The sequence below is a fragment of the Neomonachus schauinslandi genome, chromosome 6, assembly GCF_002201575.2.
Source record: "Neomonachus schauinslandi chromosome 6, ASM220157v2, whole genome shotgun sequence".
NCBI classification, from domain to species: domain Eukaryota; kingdom Metazoa; phylum Chordata; class Mammalia; order Carnivora; family Phocidae; genus Neomonachus; species Neomonachus schauinslandi.
Window position 1 is genome coordinate 121357676 of NC_058408.1, and position 18685 is coordinate 121376360.

The 18685-nt window shown below is 40.6% G+C and overlaps 1 protein-coding gene across 4 annotated transcripts in view; it reads left to right on the plus strand.

Moving 5' to 3' along the window:
* Window positions 1-17964, plus strand: part of LGI1 (leucine rich glioma inactivated 1) — a 38913-nt gene extending 20949 nt beyond the window's left edge. For 2 of the 4 annotated variants that reach the window (XM_021699883.1, XM_021699882.1), the window contains 4 exons: window positions 10480-10551; window positions 13346-13515; window positions 13795-13959; window positions 16549-17418. In XM_021699883.1, the coding sequence (XP_021555558.1) occupies window positions 10480-10551; window positions 13346-13515; window positions 13795-13959; window positions 16549-17384 (1243 nt within the window). In that variant the 3' untranslated portion in view covers window positions 17385-17418. Of the gene's footprint in view, window positions 1-10479; window positions 10552-13345; window positions 13516-13794; window positions 13960-16548 lie in introns of all 4 variants that reach the window. The other 2 variants (XM_021699881.1, XM_021699884.1) reach the window with 2 other exon arrangements.
* Window positions 17965-18685: the final 721 nt, after the last annotated feature.

Below are 18685 nucleotides of genomic sequence, written 5' to 3' on the forward strand. Positions count from 1 at the left end.
TCCCAGTGTCATTCTGTCAACTTTAATGTGTTCCCTCATAATACCTCACTGTCAGCTCTGTTCTAAGCCCCAGGATGCAGCAGGGAACAAGGCAGACAAAAATACTTGCCTTTGGAGTCTACATTCTAGTGTGTCCACAGGGTCATAATGCTTCCTCTCACCAAACCTTGTCTCAACTGCTGTTTGGATTTGCAGTAAGGGGCACTGATGGCCAGATGTATTACACACAAATCATTAGACCCTTCAAGTCTTCTGTAAAAAGTCGTTATAATAAAAAACATTTGCTTTGCTGTGCTACATATCAATCCTGTAATGTGATACAGAAATAGCTGTGTATGGTATACATGTTATGCCATTTTATCACAGAGCCAAACACTACCAAACATCATTGTTTAGAAAATAATAAAAAACAGAAACAAATATATGGAAGGAGAAATAGAAGTCATGACCTCAACTTGAGAGGTGCTTAATTCACTCACATAAATCCCATTCAACAGAGCTTTTGTCTGATGTTCAGCATAATCAAGGACTGAAGGAAGGATGTAAGATCCACGTGTCCTCTCTGGGAACTCATGACATAAGCCTTGCTATTCCCATTGGTTCACTCAAGTGTATCTTCTCTCCAGTCTAAAGGACTACCTGACCCAGAAGGAAGGAAGGATGGATGGATGGAAGGGAGGGGAAAAGGATGGGTGGAAGAGTTAATGAAGGGAGAGACGGAGAAAGGGAGAAAAGAAGGGGAAGAGAAAACAGAAGGAAAGAGGGGAGAGATGGGGAGCAAAGGGAGAAAGAAAAAAAATCTATACAACACCCTAATGAAGAACATCTATTTTATTTGACTAGAGCCTGTTAGGTCCATTAAATGAAATGGGAATTGAAATTTGGGTCTTAAGGAGGCCTCTTATAAGAAGGGGACACTGGTATAACATGTGTTTAGCATCCAGACATTTTCAAGCTCAAGGCTGACCAAAGTCAGTCTTCAAAGAGAGCAGCATGAATCTTAATGGTCAGACAGTGAAAGGAAAGTTTAACCTCTCTGATCAGGTGCTAGAGGTGGGAAGGTGTTATGAGGGAACAGGTTAAAGGTGACTGAGTGAATATGACCCTTAGGTCTCTTGCATCTTTATCTAACACTTAGGTTGACTCATATGGCATTGCCAATATTAGACTATTTTTGATCTACAAAAATGCAATGCCATATGACTCGTTCTACATAGTCTCTAGGAAGTGCCACACAAAGATGAATAAGATCCAGTTCCAACCTGGAAGAGCTCAGTCTGGCAAGAGGAATTAGACAAACAAATATTTTCTCACTGAGTGCCTTTGTCCCCAAGTTATTATGCTGTTCTGCAAGATGTACTTCCTTCCTTTCTTCCCTCCTTCCTTCCTTCCTTTCCTTCCTTTCTTTCCTTCCTTCCCTCCTTCCTTCCTTCCTTCCTTCCTTCCTTCCTTCCTTCCTTCCTTCCTTCCTTCTTTCCTCCCTTCCTTCCTTCCTTCCTTTCTTTCTTTCCTTCCTTCCCTCCTTCCTTCCTTCCTTCCTTTCCTTCCTTCCTTCCTTCCTTCCTTCTTTCCTTCTTTCTTTTCTCCTTTCCTTTCTTTCTTTCAAGGAGAGATGGGTAGGGAGGATTTGAAACCCAAATGTCCCTCTGACTGCTCAGTACATCAAGTTAATTTTCCATTGTTTACCACCTATAAATAAATCTGACATTTGTTTGAGCCATTAGTTTCCTTTTTAAGATTTTAGGCTTTAAAGTGTACTTTCCTCTACCTCAGACCAACTCTTCCCAACCAAAGGCAAACACTGAATCAGTGAGGAGTTATCATCTGACCCTCTAAATTGTGTATACTGGTGGAAGAGTTTACAAAGCTCTTTCAGATTCTTGACCTCATTATAGTCTCCTGGTGACCTTACAAAAGAGGGTATAGCACTGCCCCTGTTGATAGATGAGAACGTGGAGGTGCACCCTGCATTTAAGCTGCTCCCCAGCTGATAAGATAAAGGCAGAAGTTTCCTGGGGTCTTTAATGAGATGTCTCATGCCCTGCCCACCACATCAGTTATAGCAGGGACAGAAAGCTTTGATTGAGCTGCTTGGATCCTTCCACAGGACATCGTCTGAGGCGCAAATATGACTGGGGAAGAAGGAGAAATCCTGAAGACAGGGCCCTAGCCTCACTCTTAGTCTCCAAATGCAAATAGTTGGAATGAGACATCAGATCCAACTGGTTTCCACTCTGGCCTAACATCGAAGCTGCCTCAATGGGCCTACCTGAGCATTTATACAGATTCAGTTAGTCCCCAAGGAAGCAACAAACTTATCTCACTTTCTTACACATCTATCTCAGGAGACCTAACTTCTAAAGAGAGATTTATAGACAACTTAAAAGTTACTATGTATACCCCCTCCCCTTCAAGCTAGCTTTCAGAAAAGGGAGAATTCCTTACATTTCTGTCCTTACAATGCCAGTCAAATCCTGGGACCCTCTATTTATTACTTTATTCTGAATTACTGTCCCAATGTTATATGTGTTTAACTTCAAACATTAAAGTTAAACACGTATAACATATATATTTCAACAAGGTTTGAATTTTTCTGCTGACTGTGTATTACTTTTGAAATCAGGGTGAAAATGCATTAAAAATAGTTTATGGCCAATGATGACAGAAATCTCTAAACATTAGGTATTAGTTTCTGTTAACATCCATGAGCCTTTTTGGTAATGATTTCCTTTGGTATCACATATGTGTCACTGTGACTAAGGCCCGGTAGAGACAGGACTGTTGGCATGCATGTATAAAAATATTTGGGGAGGGGCGCCTGGGTGGCTCAGTTGGTTAAGCGACTGCCTTCGGCTCAGGTCCTGATCCTGGAGTCCCGGGATCGAGTCCCGCATCGGGCTCCCTGCTCAGCGGGGAGTCTGCTTCTCCCTCTGACCCTCCCCCCTCTCATGTGCTCTCTCTCTCTCATTCTCTCTCTCAAATAAATAAATAAATAAAAATCTTTAAAAAAAAAAAATATTTGGGGAAAACTGTCATCAATCTATATGTGTTGCAGAGCACCTGCTGGTTGCTCAACATTGGGGGGTACAAAAAATGCATATAGCAGTCCCCAAACTCAGGGTGCCTGTGTGTCCCCAGTCAGGCAGGCAGATGTCTTCATTTCAGCCTTCACGATGACATACATGTAAAGAGGCAGTGCAGGGTAGTGGCTGAGGGTGACCTCTGCCACCAGACTGCCGAGGTCCAAAGCCTGAGCAGCTGTGGGATATCAGGAGGTCACTTAGCTTCACTGTACCTCAAATTTCGATTGTGTAAAATGGGAGTGATAACAATAATCTGTAAAAGCAGGGACAGGAGATAAGAAAGTGCTTAGGAGTACCTAGCTCCTAAGGTTGTCATAAGATCAAAGGAGTTCATCTATGCAAAGTGCTTAGAGCCTGGTATGCAGGAAACACCGTTATAGAGGAATAAACTAAAACTCCCTGCCTAACCTCTCTTGGTCCTGGATCAGGATTTCAAGTGCTATGGTGTTTTTATCCCTTTTAAAGATTCTGTATGAAATTAAAATAACTGCACTTGAAGCACTGCAAATTCCATGAGACACCAACTCAAGTGGCGAAGCTGCACTGCAGGGAGGTTAGGAGCACCCCAGATGGCTGTGGGCGCTGCTTTCTTAGCAGCAGAGCTCAGCGGCACTGAAACAAACTTGCTGTCAAAGCCAGTGTGGTCTGCCTCAGAGAGGAGACTTTCCAGTAGGTTCCATAGTCATCATCAGAGGTTTTCCCAGGTAAACCAGGAAGACACCAAAGTGGAGGGAATGGTCGTCCCCTCTTTTGGGAAGGACAGACTATCTGTCCTTGGGAATGCTTGACCCTACTCAGCTGGTTTCAAGACAACTAGATGTTCAATTGGGCAGTGTCCTGGTGTCTTAAAGAATGTTCCTTAGGCAGGCTCTGAATCAGGACTAGGGAACGGTGCTTAGTGGAAGGCACACTTTAAAGAGCCTCCACATTGTTTTGGAATGATTGCCATGGGGAGGTGATGAGGAGGGAGGGCACGTTGTGAGCAGCAGGTCCCTGTGATGTGGGGGTGGGTGGCATAGGGCAGTTCACAGGCTTTGCACTTTCTTCCTAACTCAGTGTCTTGGTACAAGGGGCCTAAGAGAAGCAACCTCTACTCTTTTCTTTGTCTAGATTGCTGCCCTTCCTCTCCTCCACTCCAGCCTGCCCCATTCATTCATTCCTTTCAAAGTATCTACTGAGGGCTTACTTTTGCCAGGCACTAGGAATATGGTGGTAAGAAGAGCCTCCTTCCAGAACGCTCTACAGAATCAACCTAGAAAAAATTAACATGGATGAAATATGTCCTCAAACCTTTCCTCATCTCAGGGCGCCTGGGTGGCTCAGTCGGTTAAGTGTCTGCCTTCAGCTCAGGTCATGATCGCAGGGTCCTGGGATCGAGCTCCACATTGGGCTCCCTGCTCAGCGGGGAACCTGCTTCTCCCTCTCCCTCTGCTGCTTCCCCTGCTTGTGCTCTCTTTCTCTCTCTCTGTCAAATAAATGAATAAAATCTTTAAAAAAAGAAAAAAAAACCTTTCCTCGTCTCATCTTCACTCCTCCTGATCAGTTCTATCTGCTCCCCACCCCCTGGACATTCCAGTGCACCCCTACTCCCTATAAAAACCTGTGGTCAAACTCACTGACTCTAAACTACATGGCTTAAAGTGTTGTCTCTCCTAATATTATTAAAGATGAAGCCATAGCCTTTCATGGTGAAAAATATAAAGATGTGATTTAAGATCTAGAATAGAACTTGCAGATAATTCTGACCAAGTGATCGTTCACTTTGTAGAAAAGAAAACAACCACAGCGCAAACCCAGATATGCCATTCCCAGACCATGTCATTTCCACCCCGCTCTGCTGCCCAATCCAAGGAGCCCTGGTGAGGATGGACAGGCAAGGGGTCGGCTTGGATAGTCACCAGAATTTTCTTCAGTCATACCACACACAACGTCTTTTCCTGACCACTCATGGCCACGTCCGACTCCTTGCCTCTCTCTCTCCATCAGCCTTCTAATGTGTCTTCCTCTTCTTCCTAGTAATACTTGTATTTAGTTTAAAAATCCAGCACTAGGGCACCTGGGTGTCTCAGTCGTTAAGCGTCTGCCTTCGGCTCAGGTCATGGTCCCAGGGTCCTGGGATCGAGCCCCGCATAGGGCTCTCTGCTCAGAGGGAAGCCTGCTTCTTCCTCTCCCACTCCCCCTGCTTGTGTTCCCTTACTCGCTGTGTCTCTCTCTGCCAAATAAAAAAATAAAATCTTAAAAAAAAATAAAAATCCAGCACTGATTTGACCCTTGCCCACCTAGCAGACTTTCGAAGAGGAAAGAGGTCCCCCACACCAATTCAGGCTCACGCTCTTTCAAGCCATCTCACTCTGGACCAGAAAGAAGAAAGGGGAGAAGGTCTCTAGACCTTCAGGACCAGTAGCATGTCTCTCTGGAATCTCTTGCTTTCCACACAAATATCCCTCATGAGATGAACTCTGTAGTAATGACTGAAAGAAAATACGACAAAAATCTTAATAGTGATTACTTCTGCCAGGATGATTATTTCACCCTTTAAAAAAATAATTTTACACTTTCCAAATTTTCTTGATGAAATAGTAAGTATTATTACATATATATGTATATATGTGTGTATATATCAGAAAATATATATTCCAGTGACATATATATCACTATTTATTTATATATATATAAATAAAGTTTATTTATATATATATATATATATCAGTAAAAGATGGGACACTTAAAAATATCAAGGCATAAAGTTCTGTCTACTCAGAGAGGCAAAAAGAATAGATGACCTCAGCCTCCAGAATTGAGCATTTAAAAGTGCTTAGGTATTAAATATCACTGGTTTTGACAACAACAAAGAAACAGATTAGTTTTGTAGTCTTGATTATCTGACATAAGGCTTAAACATTCACCTGCAGATGCCAAATTTTCCCCTGGAATCCATTTCAAAAGTGTGTATATAAAAAATATTAGTAGTTGTGTGTGTTAATTTTCACCAAAAAATGAAATCGGTATTCTTTGTTCAGTTTTGCAGATGGAGAGACAGAAACCAATACCCCCCAAATGACCACACTGTACTCAGTGATGCTGGGGATGAGAGTAACGGCCATTTTACAAAAGATACAGAACGTATTTCAACCAGAGCATCTATTAGGGGAAAGGGAATAATAATATGAAGCTGTTAGTCTGTGAAGCTGGGGGGATGATGGAGGAAAAGGAGAAACTGAGAAAATTGAATGAATTCGATTTTCCATTTTGCTCTCCAATAGCAAGACTCAGTGCAGAGATGGAATCTGAAGAATCAAATGATCCTAACATCAAGCCTAAAAACCTTAACCCTAACCCATGAAATGCTATCTCAATATCTCTAGCTGTTTAACCTAATAGGCAGCAGATCCTCACCCTTTTCACCTAAGGACCAAATGCTGAGGAAGCTTCAGGGAGCATCAGGGACTTGTTACTTTTTCTTCCTGGCAGCCCTGGCGCAGAGCCCTCAGGAGCCCTCTCACCCCTACTCCACCCCCACAGAAAATTTCCCGCAGAGATGCCCATGATGATTTTTGAAGCTCCAGGCCCTCCTCAAAGCTGGGTTTCAGCTGGTGTAAGGAACCCAGAGGGATGGCTCCAAATCTGGACTGACTGCAGTCCTAAATTTCCCCAGATGATGAGGGCCTGAAGCCATGTGGTCATCTTGTGAGAAAAATGGGAACTCCATCCTGAAACCCATCTCATGCAAGAGCCAACATCATCTGACCACTCAGACCCCCTTGTGCTGACCCTGATAGTTACACTCTGGTGAGCCCGGTAACTTCGGGACTTTATGAATGAAGTAAAATAATTGATTTAGAATCACTAAATCTTCACTGGACAGAACCATTCCATACACAAATACTAAGCAATGGGGTCTTTTTAAAACCTCAACTTTATTCTTTGTTTCTTCTGAATTTAAAATAACAATACATGCTTGATGATAAAAACTCTCACAATCCAGATGTTTATATAGCAAAAGTAAAAGATTCCAAATGTAAAAAAATTATATCTCCTTCCAGACCTTTCTTCATGCATTGTTAGCCATGTATCCTCCTTCCCCAAGTGGGATTACCCTCTACATCCTATTCTCCAATTTCCTTTTTTTTTCTTTTGGGCATCATTTCTTGTGAAATCATAGAGATCTACCTCATGTTTTAAAATCTCCTGCAAAGTATTCCATGTTAAGTATATACCATCATTTATTTACACAATCCCTTATTAATGAACACGTAGGTTGTTTCCAAATCTTTTCTACTATAGATAATGCTAGATTAAATATCTTTCCCCAGTTGTGCAGTGGGTCTCAAAATAATTCCAGCTCTCTTCACTTAGTAAATTGGTAAATACTCTTAACTGGCCAGCTAATTAATGTGTGGAGGCATTTCATCGTTCTCTTCTTAACTTTGCAGATTTTGCTGATCTCCTATGTGCCCTAATGCATCCTTCACCGTTGACCCATCAGCCCGCACTGGAAGGCTCCTTTATATCACGACCCCGTTACATTTGTTTTGCAGAATAATGCCCAGGCTTTATCAGCATTGTTTTCCTAAGACATTCTCTGCTCCAGTCCCTGCTGCCTGCTTTCTTCTTACACAAGCGTAAACCCTGTCACTGAGGCCTCCCAAAGACTTTAGGGAAGCTGTCTGAACTCCACTTAATGGGACTCGGAAGGCTTCCTCTCCTTTCTGGGTCTTACTTCCTCTTGGTTCTGCCTCTTTTATGAGTCCAGGCAGACTTCTCATGCCTACTCCTCACCAAACCTAGGCGTGAAGCCCCATCCTATCTTTTTCAGAAACAGTCCACTGTGAGTCAGTATTTCACTGAATTTTGGCAGTGAAACAGGAAAACGAGTAACACTGAGTGCAGTAAATCCAGCCACCATTTCTGCCTCTGGCACCCCTCATGCCACTCTGCCTCCCCCTCCCGCTGGTCCCCAGAGTGAGAGCCTCCCTGTTACAAGAAGTCCTCAAAAGGCATAACGCCTCATTTTACAGCCCAAGAAGGTCAGCCTGCCTTCATCGGCTCCAGCCCCCAACTCTGTTGACTTAAAAGTCCTCCATCTTCTCATGGAAAAATGATGTCTCTTTACCCCAAGAGCCTTGTAGCTCCAAGTCTGTGTCTTAACAGCCGCTTCTGTGGTTGGCCTTCACCTTGGGTATGTGAGGTCTAGAGCTCTATCCTTTGGCCAGGAAGTGGAACTACCAGATTTGCTCATTGTTTAAAAGAACAGCCTTGGAAAAAAGAATAATAATAAAAGAACTGCCTTGGGCAGCAATGCAAACATGGTGCCTCTTCCTGGGCAACCCTGGTGGCAGTCGTAATTCACGACTTGACTGTTTCTTCATTTCACGTCTGCTGTCCTGTGACCCAGCCTCCTCCAACCTCGTGCCCTGCAACCAGTTGCAGTTTGTTTCATCCACTTCGAAGTTCACAGGAGAACTTTAAGACACATGGTGCCAGAAAATAAATTGAGACACATAACTTGGGAGTGACTCAGGACTAGACCAAGACACCAGGAAGTCTCTTCATTCAGCCACTAGGCAGAAAGGTGAATTATAGACACATTCTCTTGAAAAGTCTTCCCTTAGCAACATTTTATTAATCCCAATACCACTACAGTCATAGTGGTTCTTTCATATGGCCAGTTTTCTAAATGTTATTTCTTAGGCAAACCCTTCTCCTTCCTTTCCTCTCCCCCTCCTCCCTGCTGCCCTTTATTGAGCATAGACCAGAAGCCAGGTACCATCCCGAGTTATCTCATTTACTTTTTCTGTCTTGTGACATGAGGTATTATTACCCATCCCCCTGCCTAAAAAAAAAAAAAAGAAAAAATTGAGTCCTGAAGAAGATTCAGAATTAAAGTCACACGACCAGAAACTAGTGGAGTCAGGACTCAAACAAAGCTCAGAATGGCCCAAAGCTGTGCCCTTCTTTACATAATGGACCGTCATTGAGACGGGAACATTCTGATTCAGTTCCCATTCTTATGTTCCAAGGTTCATTGAAGTTTTCCAAACTAGTCGCAATTTCTAAAACTCAGGAAAACAACATAATTAACTTAAAAATGGGTTTTAAAAGTCTTGAATGTTTGCACTTGAGAAATCTCATATTAATTAGAGCAGGTAGAAGAAGAGTTTTGAGAGTCTTTTAAATGGAATTTGAGAGAACTTTCAAGGACTTTGGAGGCCAACAACATAAGTTCTTTTTGTTTTGGTTTAGTTTTTAAATTTTTTGTGGAAAAAATTTCATACCTATATAATAGATAGGTGTGTACACACACACACAATGCTGATTAAAAATAGAAAATTATCAGTTCCTACATCCCTTGCTACTACTTGTTACGTCCACATTTCTGCAGCATGGACACATTTCCCTTTTCTTGATATCATCAGGACTACTCCTTACTCATTAGCTTTGATTAGAATTATTCCAGTGATTCATGAAAGAAAAAATAGAAAGAGAAAGAGAAAACAGTTCCTGTGACAATAAGAACTGGAAGAGAAGGAAAGGAGATGATTAAAGAGGATGGATGGATGGATGGGTATTTGTGAGAAAGCTGTTTTCTGAGGTCAAATGAATGGAACTTAAAAGAAAAGAAAAATATAAAAAGGGAGTATATGCTTTGAAAAGAAGAAAGGATGTGCCGGCAGGGGGATAGGCTAGAAGGTCCCCCAACTCTAGAGCTATTGGCATTATCAGTTGGGGGTTTGGCCACTGTCTGGAGCAAGTGAGAAGGAGAGAGGGAGGAGCAGGGGCAGGCTGAGTGTGAGGGGAAATGGGCACTGTCACCCATTTAGTTAGTCATTATTTGGGACACATGCCCTAGACTGAATGTCTAAGAGTATGAATCTCATATTCCATTCTACATAGAAAGATCAATGCCCAATATCATTTTTTGCTGGTTTGTTAGTTTCTTTTTTGCCATGGTACATAAGTGCCATAAATACTGAGTGAGCATTGAAGCAAAGAGACCAAGAATTGAAAGTGTGGGGCGCCTGGGTGGCTCAGTTGGTTAAGCGACTGCCTTCGGCTCAAGTCATGATCCTGGAGTCCCGGGATCGAGTCCTGCATCGGGCTCCCTGCTCAGCAGGGGGTCTGCTTCTCCCTCTGACCCTCCCCCCTCTCATGTGCTCTCTGTCTCTCTCAATCTCTCTGTCTCAAATAAATAAATAAAATCTTTAAAAAAAAAAAAAAAAGAAAGTGTGATAGCGGGAATCTAAGTAGTATCTTAGAAGAAGAAATAAAAAAGGTACTGCAAGTAATTTAGTGTAGTCAGGAAAGAATAAAAGGGATTTATAATTAAGTTTTATCATAAAATGCATCTATTTAGTTTATGATCACAGTTTACATCGCTCTTTTTTTTTTTTTCCAGGAGCCTCGCAAACAACAATCTCCAGACACTCCCAAAAGATATTTTCAAAGGCCTGGATTCTTTAACAAATGTGTAAGAGGACCTAAGAAATCACTGATTAATTAATTTGCAATAGTTAACAAAGAAACTTGGTATTGATGTTTAGAATTTGTAATTGGCTTTAAAATTAAATAAGAATTTTACAATTTAAATTTTAAATTGGCTTAAATTTTAAATTTACTTGAACTAATGTTTGAGTCTTCTATAGTGAAGACTCAACATATATATTCTATATTCTGAATATATAATGCCCAGGCATTCCTTGGGGCAAAGTGTGTATCCTATGGGAGGGAGTGCTGATAAGGGACTTTGAGGGGGTGGGAAGAGGAGGCCCAGAGTGAAATTTCAAGATGCCTTTTTTCTCACGAGGTCCAGGAAATGGGGCTACAAAGGAAAAACTTAAAGGAGTCTGGGAAACTGACAGAGTACAGATGAAAGGTTACACCCATGGGTTGGTCAGTCAACAGAGAAATGGAGCAGGAAGTGGGGGAAGGGAGGCAAGTTTGCCTTTTCTCTCCTTAGACTGAACAACAACTCTAGGCTTAATCCCCAGGAATTTGGCTTAAACCCCAGGAAGGGAATGAACTTAATTATTTTTGACCCTTTGTCAAACAAAAGAGCTTTCAAACTTTGACTTTTAAGCCTCAGAGTGAAAGATCTTTGTAAGGAATTTGTATATTTTGCTGTAAGCAAAGCAAGTAATATATGCCTAACTCTCTCAAAAGCAATTTAGCTTCATTAAGTGCCTTCCAGACATTAGAAAGGTATTTAAATGGTCATAAGGTAGATACAGGAACAAATGAAAGGATATATGAAAACAAAATGTTTCTTATCAATTCAGGTACTTTGCTATAGAATATTTATTCAAAACAACTTTTCTCCAATAACAAAAGATCTGAGTCAAGTATTTTCTCCTAAACCTAGTATTTAACTTCAAATCAGTAAGCTAATGAAAAACTTTCTTTGTTCCTTGTGGTATTTCCCCAGCCCCTCCTCAATGCCTATTACCCCAAGTCCTGAATGATGGTTTATTTCCAAGACAGTGCAGGAAGCAGGACACTTCCAAGAGAGTCTCGGACAGACCACAGTTAGCCGTTCTGGTTTACAATCACCCAGAAAAGTTGACACTCATTATTTGGGGTCAGAATATTCTTGGGAGATGAAGTCAGCCCTGGGGTGTCTTGGAAGTTAGATGATATACCATGGCCGACTTGGGGATACAGCTTATTCGGGCATCATCTTCTGGCTCATCCTTGTGTCAGCATGAGCAAAAACCAAAACAACAACAAAACCCACTTGAAATTGGCTCAGTCTCTAAGGAAATCCCATAATGGGTTTGGCCTCTTGGGCCTACCTTAATACGCCCAAATCAAGAATTATCTAAGAACAAGGATCCTTGACAGCTTGTCTTTTAGAGGATTTCTTGGTTTTCTTGAATGTATCCCCCAAAAAGCATTTTTAAATGCTTCAACATTTAAAAGTTATTCGTGTGCTGTGTGAGACTAAGCAATACCTATCTTGGGAATTCTGTGTGACCAAGAAGGGTTTTAGGAAGGAGCTGGAATTTCTGAACAGAAGCAATGCAAATACACAGAAAACCTGGTGAGTTGGGATCATGTGTGGAAATTTAAATGATCCATGCTGTATAGTTTATTACAGACATGAGCTGCTGGATGTCTGAGTTAACTCTGCTGTGTCAGTCATTTCCTATTAAAATTGAATTTGTAGACCACGGAATAGGATCAGGATGAATTACATCTCTGAGGAAGAACAAAAGCAAATAGCTGATTTAATTAAATATGACATAATAAGCACTATATTCTATCCTCTAGACCTGCACTCCAATACAGTAGCCACACATGTGGTCACCAAGCAGTGTTCTAAGTGTAACTAAGGAACAAAGTTTTAAATTTTTACTTAATTTTTAGAAAATTAAGTAGAAAACTAAGTTAAATTGAAAAACTGATTCTCAGTTCGGTTATTGCAAAACTTAATTATGTTTGGAACAACTTGGATGTGTGAGACTATTTTTTTCCAACTATAAATTTTATGAAATCTAAATACAGATTGCATACTTCTGATGAAAATTTAGCATCCAAATTGAGTTATGCTCTAAGTGTAAAATACACACTAGACTCCAAAGACATAATATTTTTTAAAAATGTAAAATACCTCATTAATAATGTCTGTTGGCTACACAGCTAAATGATAATATTTGTGTGAGATATTAAATAAAATATATTATTTTAAAATAAATAATAAATTATTTTAAATCAAGTATATTATTAAAATTAATGTCACCTATTTCTTGTTACTTTTTTTAGAAATACAGAAAATTTAGAAAAAAAATTAGAGATTTTATTTATTTGAGAGAGAGAGAAAGAATGAGTGGGAGCTGAGGGAGAGGGAGAAGCAGGCTCCCTGCTGAGCAGGCATCCCCACACGGGCTTGATCCCAGGACCCTGGGATCATGACCTGAGTTGAAGGCAGATGCTTAATGGACTGAGCCACCCAGGTGCCCCTAGAAAATTTTAAATTACATATGTAGTTCACACTATATTTCTATGGACAGCACAGCTCTAAACAGAGCTGCTTTTGATCCAAGAGGGAATAACTTATGAGGTTCTATTGACTGGGTGGCATTCAAGGGTGCACTGCGGGAACTCTCTGAACTCAAAGTGAATGGTCAGTCAGGTTCAAGGTAGATTATGGGGCATGATGTAAAGCCGGGTAAAGGCATTCTGCGTATGTTAATTGCTGAGGTAGAGATCATACATGCGTAGGTAGGACCCTCATATAGCAAAATCAACTGAAGTTTGTCTTTCAGGGACCTGAGAGGGAATTCATTTAATTGTGACTGTAAACTGAAGTGGCTAGTGGAATGGCTGGGCCACACCAATGCAACTGTTGAAGACATCTACTGCGAAGGCCCCCCAGAATACAAGAAGCGCAAAATCAATAGTCTCTCGCCCAAGGATTTTGATTGCATCATTACAGGTAATGTATTCCAAGTCATTCCACCTCATAAAGCTAACTTAAGGGCTACATGTTGTGTGTGTGCAGGAATTGATATTTTTTATATCTTTAAAAACCAAATGACCAATTTTAATTTTTAAAATATGATAAAGCATTAAAACTTTGTGGGTTTAAAAGCAAAGTAAAATGATCATTTTACTGTTTCTCTTAAATAAATGTATCTCTTAAGGACATTTGAGATCTAGCCAAGGAACGAGGCATTAGTACATGGTTATTCATCATCATTTCCTGTTTTTGCAGAATTTACAAAGTCTCAAGACCTGCCTTATCAATCACTGTCCATAGATACTTTTTCTTATATGAATGATGAGTATGTAGTCATTGCTCAGCCTTTTACTGGAAAGTGCATTTTCCTTGAATGGGACCATGTAGAAAAGACCTTCCGAAATTATGACAACATTACAGGTATGAAAAGCCTGATTGTATTTTGAATAGAAAGTTAAGCAGGTTCGACCAAGGGCAACAGAAAAAGACAACCGGTATAGGGGGATCGTTGGGCATGCTAGAGTCCTTTAATCCCCAGCTGTACCATTTACTAAATGACTGGGGATTGTTCCCTAAACCTTAATTTCCTGACTTGTAAGTGGGAATAATAATACCTAACTCACGGGGTTGTTGTAAGATAATGTATTCATAAGATAATATGATCACATATTCAAGAAACTTAGCATAGAACCAAGCATAGTAAATGCCAAATAAAAGGTAGATTATTTTTCTTCGAAAGAAAAATATTGGACTAGGAATCATGAGTTTTAATCTAGGTTCTGCCACAAACTAGATGGGTGAGCCACTCATCCTCACTGGGCCTTCCCTTTTTCTTAACTATAAAATAAAGATGTTATTTTAGATCAATGAGTCTCAACCTCTGTTGTACAAACGTGACCCCCTCAAAATGTTAATGTACTCCTGTGACAAAAAGGGATTTTGGTCCAATAAATCTGTGAACCATATCTCCCTCTTGGAGATTCATAATAATTATGCATTAGAGGCCCTGAGAAGTCTAGCAGTGAGGAAGCCTCTTTCCAGTGTTTTGTGCATTTAATTTGACCTTGGAAACCACTTTTCTTCCATGAAAACTTTTACTTAGGTGACCTATTAAATTTTGTTCTCATTTCAACAACTTTATAGTTTTTAAGTAAGTTAGAATATGGGGCTCCCTCTAAAATGTTTCCATCAGCTTTAGCTTCTAATACCTTTAAATCTGCTCCTGAGAACATTCAAACCTCCCTGTAAAAGAGTTCCCTTCTTGGGTGGGAAGGGTCATAATTAGATTGTGTTGGTGGCCGCCAGCCCCATTGTTTACAGGACTGAGACAAGTCTGGGGCTTGCTCGAGACTGAGGTGCCCAGATGAAGGGATCTTCTCCAAACTGAGGTCCTCCCAGAAACCTCCTTCTTTCTCAAGGAAGAAGGTCATGCTTCCCTTTTTCCCAAAGCCCCCTCAATTCTCCAATGAACTGCAGCAGCTTTGTGCAGTTTAAACCAGGTTCTTCTTACCTGTGTATGTCCATCAGTTATTCTAGATGAATCTTAAAATGAATACTTGAAAGAAATGAATCACATATATGCATATTTTCAGAAGACATCATCTCATCTAAGATGACAAATATATGCCCAATATGCTGTCACTATGACCTCCTTTACACCAGAAAGACATCACTAATCAATGTCAATGCTCTTGCTTACAGAGTGCAGCCCCGACTACAGAATCCTCAACACAGTTCTTCAGGCAGTTTCCCAATCAGTCAGTTGATCAGTATTGATACATAGTTGAAATCTAGTGACCATTCCTGATCTAGGTCAAATCCTTATTGTACAGAAGAGAAAACTGAATTCCAGAGAAGTTAAGTGATTTTTCCCAAAGACACACAATCAGTTGAGTCCTGAAAAGGGTCACAAATAGAATAATCTCACCTATTAGTAGAAAGAGTTGATGCAGAACTTACTGCCTTGGAGCTTCTAAAGTTAGAAAAGGCTTGGGGCCCAGATTTGCCCTGCTCTCTTTGGATTTCCTAGAGCCAAGCTGCCTCTAGTCCATATTTACTGATAAATGATATTTACATTTATTGATACCAAAAAGATACTGAGCAAGGATACTGATCCATATTGTTCTCTAAGATTTCTCAAAATAACTTTTAGGAGTATCACCTATGACTGTACCCCTCTTTCATTTTTCTCAAGGATTTCTCTTCCTTGTCTTCTCTCTTGCCACCAGTGACCTAAAGCTTCAGAAAAATGACAAGTGGCATCTCTCTCCTTTCCTAGAGGAAAATCACCTATTTTTAGAGCAAGAAGCCATTCACACTAGGAACAAACCAATTTCTGGTAGAACCATGGGCTACCATGGGCTACCCAGATGACTGCTCAAGACTTTGTAGCGTGGTTCTAGAAACTTGTGGGATCCTAGCCCAAGTCAGAAGCCCTGGAATAGCTCACCTCCCCACAGGTTGGGTTAAAAGCATAGAGACGCTGGTAGACCTGAGTTTGAATCCCAACTCTGCCTTCTAACAACACTGAATCTCTCTGAGTTCAGTCTGCTCATCTGCAAAAGGGAAGATAATAATATTTATCTCATAAGATTTTGGGGAATTTTTAATGAGATGATTTGACAAAGCACATAGTTGGTGATCAATAAATGGAAGTTTTCACTAGAATTACTATAATTAACTCATGATGTGTCAGGGAAAGCAATTCTTTCTTTCTGCAAGAAGTGAGAGGAGAAAACTCAAGCTGTAGCTGTGTGTCCTGAATGTCTAGTGCAGGTTGGATGTGACTTGACAACTCAGTTGTTGGTAACAAGGCCTTGTGAGGCACAAAGGCACAGAACTTCAGGATCCTGCTGCCATTGGGCCTTGGAAATTGGCCTTGCCTATTCAACCAAGGAAATCTCTTATTCCAGGCTGATTTTGGTGGAAGTTGTATGGCCTCAGGCTGCATGTTTACATGCTGCAAAAGAGGATGGCCATCCAACTAATCTCTCATTTGTCTTTTCCCAGGCACGTCCACTGTAGTGTGCAAGCCTATAGTCATTGAAACTCAGCTCTATGTTATTGTGGCCCAGCTGTTTGGCGGCTCTCACATCTATAAGCGAGACAGTTTTGCAAATAAATTTATAAAAATCCAGGATATTGAAATTCTCAAAATCCGAAAACCCAATGACATTGAAACATTCAAGATTGAAAACAACTGGTACTTTGTTGTTGCTGACAGTTCAAAAGCTGGTTTTACTACCATTTATAAATGGAATGGAAATGGATTCTACTCCCATCAATCCTTACACGCGTGGTACAGGGACACTGATGTGGAATATCTAGAAATAGCCAGAACACCTCAGACACTCAGAACGCCTCATTTAATCCTGTCTAGTAGTTCCCAGCGTCCTGTAATTTATCAGTGGAACAAAGCAACACAATTATTCACTAACCAAACTGACATCCCTAACATGGAGGATGTATATGCCGTTAAGCACTTCTCAGTGAAAGGTGACGTGTACATTTGCTTGACAAGATTCATTGGTGATTCCAAAGTAATGAAATGGGGAGGCTCCTCATTTCAGGATATTCAGAGGATGCCATCACGAGGATCCATGGTGTTCCAGCCTCTTCAGATAAATAACTACCAATATGCAATTCTTGGAAGTGATTATTCCTTTACGCAAGTGTATAACTGGGATGCAGAGAAAGCCAAATTTGTGAAATTTCAGGAATTAAATGTTCAGGCACCAAGATCATTCACGCATGTGTCTATTAATAAGCGTAATTTTCTTTTTGCTTCCAGTTTTAAGGGAAATACACAGATTTACAAACATGTCATAGTTGACTTAAGCGCATGACACACCAAATTCTTTGGCTGCCATCAGAAACTTTCTACAGTACATGATCCGGATGAACTCAATGCATGATGACTCTTCTTATCACACTTGCAAATGAATGCCTTTCAAACATTGAGACTGCTAGAACCAAGCACTACCAGTATCTCCATCCTTAACTGTCCAGTCCAGTGATGTGGGAAGTGACCTTTTATAAGACAAAATTGAATCGTGTGACTGTTCTTTGCAGTGAAGATGTGTAAATAAGTGTTTAATGGTATCTGTTACTCCAAAAAGAATTATTAATATGTACTTTTCCATTTATTTATTCATGTGTTCAGAAACAACTGCCAAATAAAATGTTTACATTTTCTTTCATATCCCAAAGGTAATTATTTACAGTTGTTTTATTCTTGGTGACGGTACGTTGAGGAAATAGTTTTATACAATAGGGTTATGTTTAGATGAAGAGCTTATGGTGTGAATAAGGAGTGAAGATGAAACACTGATATTCATTACCCAAGATTTAGGAACAAGTTTATCAGCTGATTTGGAACATTCAAGGGTGTTTCCAAAGGTCATGCTTTTAAGAACATTTTGTGGTAAAATGGTGACAAACTTAAAGCAGGGTAGAGAAATTTGCTTATTTCAAGAAGACTGATTTGAGATAAATAGTAAGACCCATCCTTTTCCTGACAGCTCTAGCTAAAAAAATTCTTCAAAAAACTTATAAAAGAAGCAAAAGTCAAGATTTTCAATTTTAAAAAGGCTATTTAGGGACTTTCTAAGTGTCTGACCCTAGAATCATCTGAGAGCTAATTGAGATTGTAACCTTATAGTACTTGCCTCAGATTCACCCAATATGTAGGCCTCTTGATCTGATCACTTCTAGACATCAGTTTGGATGTTACTGACATGCTGCAGAGTGCCCAGGAGGCTCATATTTGATTTTCTAAATTCCTACTCCTGGATCACATGGTTTGTTAGCACCTAGCACAGTGCCTATGGTAGGCTAGGCCCTCAAAAACTGCTTTAGAAGACGCATGTGTGTCCTCCTGTTATAATAATAAACTTCCGAAGTCCCTTTGATCTAATCAGTCCTATTTATTGAGTACCTATTAAGAACGGGGTATTGTTCCTGTGGTGTTGGGGAGGAGAATTGAGGAGGAATAGGGCATGGCCCTTGCCCTCTGGAGCCTTAGACTAATTGGAGGGTTAAGACACAGAAACCTACAGGGGCGCCTGGGTAGCTCAGTCATTAAACGGCTGCCTTCGGCTCAGGTCATGATCCCAGGGTCCTGGGATCGAGCCCCACATCAGGCTCC